This window comes from Coffea arabica, chromosome 1e (genome assembly GCF_036785885.1).
Source record: "Coffea arabica cultivar ET-39 chromosome 1e, Coffea Arabica ET-39 HiFi, whole genome shotgun sequence".
Taxonomy (NCBI): Eukaryota; Viridiplantae; Streptophyta; class Magnoliopsida; order Gentianales; family Rubiaceae; genus Coffea; species Coffea arabica.
In genome coordinates this window covers 37,264,753-37,274,822 of record NC_092311.1, presented here as the reverse complement: position 1 = coordinate 37,274,822, position 10,070 = coordinate 37,264,753, and the positions used below count along the sequence as shown (strand labels likewise).

At 34.3% G+C, this 10,070-nt stretch overlaps 1 protein-coding gene across 1 annotated transcript; it reads right to left on the bottom strand.

The window, feature by feature from the left end:
* Positions 1–490: 490 nt before the first annotated feature.
* LOC113693772 (protein FAR1-RELATED SEQUENCE 5-like) lies at positions 491–2,404 on the bottom strand. The gene has a single exon (XM_027212458.2). It carries the CDS (start codon positions 2,402–2,404, stop codon positions 491–493), a length of 1,914 nt encoding a protein of 637 aa, XP_027068259.2.
* Positions 2,405–10,070: the final 7,666 nt, after the last annotated feature.

Below are 10,070 nucleotides of genomic sequence, written 5' to 3'. Positions count from 1 at the left end.
ATGAACATCCTATCACTAATATGTATACCTTAATAACCAATGTGTACAAGTAAAATATTAATTTGTAACACCTAAATAACTAACAGTGAACTATAATGCACATTATGTAAAGTATAAAAATAACTACTTACTGCCACAGAATTATTCGATGACAAACATTTGCTTGATGTTTGGCTTGGGATAGGTTGATAGGATTCTGATGACTGACAAGAGAAGAATATACAACAACTCAGTCGGCTTATGATAGTAGAGTCAATTGAAATGATATAGTTATGTAAGTCCAAAAATAAGATTCGGTACTAACCATCTCAGGAGTGCTTGCCTCAGACAATCTAGAGTTTTTCTTTTGCCTATGAAACCTGTCCACCCAACTACGCAATACTTTCTTAATTTTTCTGCCACTTCGTTTCTTCAAACCCGTTGGAGTCACAAAGTGGCCAGCTGCATTCTACACCTGTATTCCCTTACATAGATCCATTGATGCACTATTCTATGTTATTTCATCTATTTCTCCACAAAATAGCATTTCGACTCTCTTTGACAATTCAGACATTGCGCTACTGACTAACTTTGTAGCGGCTTCTGACATGGCAGCCCTGGTAGCAAGTCTTACCATTTCGGGTGCTAATAGCCTATATCGATGGGAAATAGAGAGAGACGGATCTAATGATATTTCTCGACCCTTGCAATTGATGCGGCCTCCGGACCTTGCCTTCTTTGTCCACCTCTTTGTCACATATTGATTAGGAATAAACTTTGTTCCAACCATATCATACACCTTTAAAGCATGTGAGCATAGGATTCCTTCCTGCTCAAAAAGATTACAACTACAAGTAATGTCTTTAGTTATTGGATTCAATATCACTCTTCTTTCCCTTCCTCCATCATAGTGACTGACACTGTATTCCACATGCATTGTAGTATGCTTTTGGTCCAAGATCACCATTATAGTGGATTCATCGTATTCATTCTGGAATGCAACAAACATGCATGGAGAGTATATAGAAACTGCCTGGATCAGTACGGGAGTCTGTTGCAATCCCAACATTGGCAGCTTCTGTCGACTGTGATACTCAATTCTTAGTTCATTATATCTTTTTTCATCCACAACTCGGTTAAAATGTTTGAAGAATTGAACCAGATCATGATCAAGTTTCAGATAATTTTTTATTGAAGCATTTAGACTCTCACTTAGCTGGGTGTTACGCATACCTGCAGTCCAGGCGCCTTTCATGAAGCATTTTGCCCATTTCTTTCGACATGCATAAATGCCACACAACCATTCATTTGTTTCGAGTTTGTGTTCTTTTAGCATTGCATCCCAGGCCATGATAAACTCATTTTCATCTTCTATCTCATACATACATTCAACAAATCTATATGGGAGATTACTACCATCCTTGTAATAGTTCCCAAGGTGTTTCATGAAATTGACTATAATATGAAAAGTGCACAGACCATGGTATGTTGAAGGCATAACAGCTGAAATTGCAGCGGCCATGGCTGCATCCTGATCTGTGAAGATGGTTTTTGGGTGCCTTCCACAAACTGTCTCTACAAATGTACTGAACACCCACTTGAATGATTCAATGGTCTCATCATACAATAGAGTTGCTCCAAAAATAACCAATTGTCTAAATTGATTGAATCCCACAAATACGCCCAATGGTCTGTACTCCTTGTTAGTTTTATATGTGGTGTCAAATGTAATCACATCCCCAAAATAGGTATAATCCATCAGCATTGATGCATCAGCCCAAAATATATTTGTAATTTGTTCTTCACAATCAAGCTGCTCTACGTGGAAGAATGACGGAATTTCCAATTTTTGTTCTTCAAAGTATAGTAGCATTGCACCAGCTTCACCATACTTTAATCCCCTCTCTCTTTTTGCTCGTAGATAGCGTTTTAAGTCATCATGAGTGTAGCCAATATTGCCTAATCCACCTGCCTCTTTTCCCATGAGTTCATGGGATTGTTTCAAGGATATTCCTGCATCATTTGCAATCTCAGCTTGGGTTCCTTGAGAAATACTTACTTTTCTTTGCGAACGCATCATATGAGCACATTCTGAAATGTGTAGTGTGTGATTATGCTCGATTACCTGATCTCGAACCTGATACTTCATTGTTTCTCTGTTCAAAATTATCCCCATTTTAGCTTCACATCCGGTTTTTGTTTCAGCCCGAGTTCTCTTTGGTTTTACATCTCCTTTGTACCGTGGTTTGAAACCTTCTTTGCAACATGTGTACCTTTTCGATGTAACTACACCGTCTTTATCCTTGTTCAAGTAGTCTTTCCGAACACTGAACCCAACAACTAATCCGTACCTATTGTAGAAGTTGTATGCCTCATCTTCTGACTGAAACTCCATGCCGATCTTAGGACACAATGCTTCTTCCATTGTGCTGTATTCGACAAAAGCATTTTTTGCTATTGTTTTTCAGGACAAACAATTATATTTATTTTTTATTTCTTTATTCACATCATAAGCACTTAATTATTTGTATTCACATATGTACATACTTTATAACGACGTGTACACACCTTACAACATTTTGTAAAATAATTTTTATGGATGTGTATCTTCTTTGTAATAGGTAATCACATAACTCTAATAATTTGCATAGCATATTTCACTACATAATATATACATTTCAAACAAATATTATAACCAATTTGTGCATAATATCAGTATTTACATATTTTACAATCATATGTACACACTTTATAACAATGTGTACACCCTTTATATCAACTTGTAACATAACAAATGCATGTATGCCTCATACACTTTTACATAGCTTAAGGTTTGACAGAATTCTCAAAATCTATACATTGTCATCTATACCGTTTATGTAGTTATTTAAGTTGGTCACATTGTTAAGTTATTTTTACGCTTATGTTATTTTATTTGTACACATCCTCATTTATATTTTGAAATTCTGTACGGGATCTTTATTGTACAAGTTAACCATTCTCTCTAAAAGGATAATGACATACTTATTATAATTTTTAAATCATGCTTCACTAAATAACACATTTATTACAACCGAATTACATATAATATTAGCGTTTACCTTGGACAGAGTTCACCATGCAGTAAATTTCAGATGGGTCGCTCACAAGTCTCGGTTATGCATTTGTTACTCGATGAATATCTATCTCAGTCATCCACTACTTAAATCAGCGTGTATTGTTGCTGCAGCGGATCTTCACAATTATCTTGTGCACACCTCAGAAAAGATGCCCGTTTTGATAAGGTTTATTTAAGAGTTGGAAGAGAAGAAGACAAAAATTTATGTCTATGTTATGCGAAATAATTTGTTGAGTGGAGAAGAATAGAAGGAGCTTGTTGAAAGGAGAAAAACAAAAGGAGCTACAACGACAATGTATTGTGTTCAGAGAAAATTCATTACTGTCATTTTCTTCCCACATCTTTTAAGTTGAAACAGTTTTAAATCCCGCGCGATCATACCAAAAGTTGATTTTCAAATTTTGATTTTGAATTTTTCATACCCTTAACGGCCAGACCAAACGGAGTTAAAAGTTAAGCTTGTATTAAAGCAACAATCCTCTACACTCATCTCCATTTTGTTCGATTTCATTTTGGCCTTTAATGATGGGCCCACCACATCTTGGCCATGAAAAATTTATAAGCGGTTGTCAGACAACCGCTCCAGCCCCTTGTCCGTCATACCCAACGGTTTGCCAGAAAAAGTGGGGAAAAAGGCGTTTTATTCCTGTTTGAAACCGCAGTTGGTGGCGAACTGTTACAAAATGTAAAAAATGCATAAATGTTCAAAGTTGGTTTATGTTACAATATTTAACATGGGTTAATAACACTTTGCAACCCCCCCCCCCCAACAAAAACCTAACACTTTGCCACCCTAAACTTGAAAAATATACATTGTGCCCTCTTAAATGCATTATATTTGTACTTTTAACTTTGACAAATCGATATGCATATTTTTCTTTCCAAATTACTCCTAACCTTCCTATTTTCTCAATGGTCAACTTTTAGCTTGTTGTATTTTCTTATTATATATTCATCAAAACATTTTACTATCGTTTGGTGTGATGTTGGACAATAGTTTAATTAACTTATTACATAGATTTATATATAACTTAGCATCGATTTAAATTGGGCTAAATTCCTTACCCTATCCCCTGCCTTATATATAATGTAGTGTAGTACTAATATGTCTGTAAATATTCAAATTTAAAATAAACAATATGTTATTTTATTGTGATAAAATAATGTACCATTTCTTGGAGATTTATTATGTTTGTGTTAAAAGTATGATTTTGTTATATTAATTTACTTATATTTTTATTTGTCACATGTTATATACTATTTGTAAAAGAATAATGGGTATTGATTTAGATTTCACATAGTATCAAATGTGATAATTAACATTGAATTTTTGGCTAATTCAAAAGACTGATAATTGCGATTTTTATTGGTGTTATATATACATTTTTTAAACAAAAAACTAGGTCAAATAAATAATAATAATGGTCACCACAAGAGCACTGCCAGGAAACTGGGATAGGTTGGGGAAAAGGCTGATGTAGGGGGAGTTTTTATCTAACATCATAGCACACAATAACAAAAATATTTTGATGGAAACATAAGAAGAAAATGCAATAGTTTAAAAGTTGACTGTTGCGAAACTAGGAAAATTGGGGGTAATCTACGAAGAAAAATATGCACATAGGTTGTACAAAATTAAAAGTATAAACATAATTCATTTGAGGGGGGAGATGGGTAGAATATATATTTTTGAAATTCAAGATCGTAAAGGTCAAGGGGGGCAAAGCGTTATTCAAGATCTATTTATGAAAATGATGAAGTAGAATGGCATCAATATTTAATGAAACATCTTCCACAATTTTGACTTCTGAAAATAAGGTTAAAACTAAGTCTTGTTGTATTATACTGTGGTCTATTTCGTGAATCGGTTATTACCATTCTCCAATTCTGCTAAACCTTTAACTTTTTTCCCTCAACTAGATACATGATAAAATGAAAATATATTGATTTGTGAAACAAATATTACATAGCATAAAAACTCAAACAAAAAAAATAGATAAATCATTTTGAGATAAAAAAAAGTAGATAATAGTACAAAGCAGTTATGACCAAGTCAAAGCAATACAATCAGCCTATTATTGGCACAGTAACCGAGGGCGGAGCCATGGATGCTTGAGGGTGGGCAATTGCCCCATCCTTTCAAGTTTTAAAGAATCATATATATATATATATATATGAGTAAATATTTCCTACACTGACGGTGTATACACTATCATCGTTGGATTCATGACATGTGTACAAAAGTTGAATTTCAATTTCAAATTTTGCATAGTTATCATTCATCCAATGCTGATAGTGTATACACTGTCAGTATAGGAAAGATTAATCCTATATCTATATAATAAAGTCGTATTCTCATTTTTATCGTTTCATGTTTTCTCTTTCCTACGTGGCTTAACGATACGGCAAATAGTTTCAACACGCTCTATAAAATGACCTACCCTCTTCCATCTCTCTCTTCTTTTGCCTTTGTTTTCTCTTTCCTACGTGACTTACATACTTTAAATAACTTAAATCAAGATAACATTACTTTTAATATTCTTATCAATACTAGTATTTTGACTCGTGCTATGCACGGGATTATATTTCAAATTAAAATAATATTGTATATATTTATATATTGTGGTACAGAATAATATATATATATAGACTAAAAATTTTAAAGAAGTGTATGTTTAACATGTTGAAAAAATTTTAATTTATAATGATTTACATGATAGAGAAATTGTTAACGCATTTAAGGAAAGGGTTAGGTTGAGTGGTAAGGTGAGAAGAGTTTTCTAAAAAAAAAATCAAATTATCAGTATCGAACGAAACATATTCTGTTATACCCATATATCAAAACTTATAATATAACAAAATAAATTATAATCAATTTATTTTCTTCCAGTTTTAGAAAAAAATCTTTCTCCTGTCTTGTACCGCTAAAATTGTTGACTGCATTTAGATTAGCATTTTTTTATAAACTTTAACGTATATTTAAAAAAAATCTCTGTAATATATATTTTTAGAGTTCTCAAAATTATTAAAAATCACCATCATTTCCCTCTTTTCTTATCCGCCAGCTAATCATGAGATGCCTCCTACGACTTTCGTATCTTCTATCATGATACCATTCTCTCTATTTTTTTTTGTCATTTCTGTCATATTGCTGCAATTCCCTTTCTTCTTCTCTCCCTACTCCGCCCTTCCTTGTAACCCACATTTCTTCTTCAACCTTTCTCGTCACTTTTCAACTCCTCACCATTTTCTTCCCTCCCTTTTCCCCCCATACCCAACTTCTAAATTCATATCCATGCATTTTGGAGAAGTAGGCGTTTGTAAGAAGAACTTGTGATTGTTTTGCTTTCTTGATGAATAAACCCCTATTTCTATAAAAAAAAATATTTTTAACTTTACCTATCATAATGAAAATATAAAATTGAAAATTGATTACAATGGTTGCAATTATTAGTATCTAAAAATGGAAATGAAAAACTGATAATATCTATAATATCTTCAAGTACTACAATATATATATATATAACTTAGCAAATACATATTTACATATGAAGACGGCAATAAGAATACATAAAATAATTAATGATACCAAAAGTTATCTTTAGTGTTTGGGTTTTACACTCCTATTCAAATCTAATCAGGGTCAAATTTGGGCTAGATATATACAAATTAAGTAGTATTTTAGGGTCGAATGTTTGGCAATGTTTTTCTCTTAAACTATAATGTTACTTTTTTTAAAATTTTTGGTAGAATTGGTATTGTTATTATCATATTTATCAAAAAAAAAAATTTTGCACGTTAAAATGCCAGTAGTACTTTGTTTTTTATTTAGTGATTTCATAATTTAGATTTCATAAATGGTACCATTCTTGATTTTTTAAATCCACAACATTATTTTCTTTTCGTTTTCTATTTAATTTTGCTCTTTTACTTAGGATTACTAAGTTAAAAGATAAAATATTATCATTTACATTTTTACTTTTACCAAGTTTGGCAATGTTTTCTCTTTATTTACCCTCCCACTAATAAACTTCAAACCAAATTCCTATATAAATGGAGGCACATCTTACTTATTTAAATTAGAAAGACATGGAAGCCACTCCTTACTTAGAAAAATGTTATTTGCACTCCATTTTTTATTATTTGCAATTCCACCATTTGTTTTATCATATAGTCTAATTAATGAAAACTATATGATCAAAAAGATTATTGAAGTGTGAATAACAAAAATATAGTGTAAATAATCTTACTTATTTAAATTAATAAGAAAGCATGAAAGGATGTTATATTTGTTATCTCTTGTTATGGTCTTATAGAAGTTTTAATTGGAGTAGAATCATAAATAACGCAAGACAATCGGAAACGTGATAGGTTGAAGTTCAAATAAGATAACATGCACATTAACCAACAATTTGAAATGAAATTATTTTAAAAAGTAACCAACAATTTCAAATGTGAAGAGTAGATGTGGAAGTTAAGAGAAATATATTTTATAAATTAAATTAAATGTGAAATGCTAGAAAAATAGAATTGATAGTGGAAAGATGTGTGGAAACTTGTTACTAAAAATCCCTTCTCAAATTTATATAGTTTCATGTTTTCTCTTTCCTACGTGGCTTAACGGCAAATAATTTCAACACGCTCTATAAAATGACCTACCCTATTTCATCTCTCTCTTCTTTTGCCTTTGTTTTCTCTTTCCTACGTGGCTTACGTACTTTAAGCAACTTAAATCAAGATAAAATTACTTTTAATATTCTTATCAATATTTCTTTATATCCTTATCAATTTTTATTTCTTATGCCTATACTTCATATAGCCTCTACTATATGAATTTCAAGCATCAAATTCATGGTTAGGTATTTCCAATGCAAGTAGTTGGCACATTAAAGTATCGATTTTGGGTTTTTCATTCCTCTTGATTATCAGGTACATCTTTCTTCAATACAGTAAGACAGGTTATAAGAATACTTTATATTACAATGCGCACATACTATTATACTTAAGACAGGTTATAATAGATTATACATTAAGTTTGTATTTTATATCGACATTTTTATAAAATTGACTAAATAGTTTATTATTTTTCGACGATTCCCGTTCAATGAACGGGTACAAAACTAGTTATATAATAGGCCCCTTACACTTTATAATATATTTTACAATATTTTTTGTTTTGCCCCTTATTTGCTTCTCCTCAACTTTGTAAAATCCCTTCCATAACTACATTATCCCCTTTAAAATTTTAAAATGTTCACTCCTCTATCTAAATTTTCTTTTTAAATTTTATAGAGTTTTCTTTTCCACAGAAAATTTTTGTAATGAATAACTTCAATGGAAGTATTGAATATATTTTAAATCAAATATAGCGTCAGTTTCAGGGAAAAAAAAAGATTCATCCTGTATAAGGTAATATGTTCAATAACCCATATTGACAATAAGCTTTTTAGTCCAATACAAAATATATATATATTTTTTTATTGAACTTGATAATAAGCAAATGATAGCATACAACGCTCAACGAGCCCACCTCCTACGAAAATTAGGAATCCCTACGCGCTCCAAAGCCAATTCCCCTCGAACATTACAAGGCAAAGCGGAAAAGCTAGTAAAGACCTTCTCCTGCTCCGACTCCGCTCCCATGTTAGCCAGGCAATCAGCAGGCTTGTTTGCCTCCCGATAACAATGCGTGATCTCCGTGAAGTACTGCTTATAGCTGAGCAACTCGTACATCTCCTGTTGGAGTCGCCACGGGCAACTTTGACTCCCTTGCAGAGTCCGCACCAAGCTGAGCGAGTCGGACTCGATATGCAACCCATGTAAACCCTTAGCGACACATAACCGTACCCCAAACAGCATTGCCCTGAGCTCCTCATGCACACTCGTCAAGGACCCAAAGAAGCAAGAGTAATCGAAAATGAACCTCCCTTCCCTATCACGCACCACACCTCCACCTCCACTAATCCCCGGATTCCCTCTAGAGCATCCATCAGAATTCAATTTAAACCCTTCCGTCGGAGCCACCCATGCCACCTGTATAATAGAAACCCTTCGTCTCAAACCCACCAATGTCAAGTGAAAAGCCTCCCATGACCTAAAAGAGCCATCTATCTCTGGGAAGCGGCAATGAAATAAAGCACTCAATTGTAGAAATACCTGACGCACCACTGCCGAACACACCGCTTTCCTCCTCTCAAATACCCCTTTGTTTCTCGCTTTCCACAACTCCCAACAGATCAGCATTGGGAGTAATCGATAAACGAACTTGAGGTACTCATTGTGTCCCCGGCGCAGCCACCATCGCACGACCAGATGACACACCGTGGAAACCCTAGCCAACTCTCCCTGATATTCCTCAAAGCTAGTCCAAACAGCCTTTGCTAACTCCCCCGTGCAGAAGGTGTGCTGGATCCCTTCCTCACCCGGCTCAGCGCAACACTGACACCTAGACGGCCCCTGGACCCCAAATCCCTGTATCATATCTATCAGAGGAAGGCGCGACCGCAACAGCCGGAGCATGAAGAAGGAAATCTTGAGGGGGCAACCCTGCAGCCAAACACGTGAAGCTACCCAAGAGCAAGTATCTGACATTGTAACAACGGAATAAGCCGAGGCTACTGAGAACGCCCCATCAGCTGTTAAAGCCCAGACCATCTTATCTGCTCCTCTAGAGACCGGAGGGGATACTTGCATCACTTGCCTCACTAGTTCCGGCGCCAATAACTGACTAAGCAGTCACCAGTTCCATTGTGACTGAAAGACGAGATCTGCCACCCTATGCTCATGAAAGATATCTACCCGATGGCATAGCGCTCCTTTACCCATCCAATTATCATGCCAGAAATCCATGGAACCTTCACCCAGGACCCAGTCGATATGCTCCTCCGCCAAATCCTGGATTGACCTTAATCTTCGCCAAGTATAGGACTGTGAAGCGATCTCTTCTACCAAACAAGGATGCCCTCCTTTACAA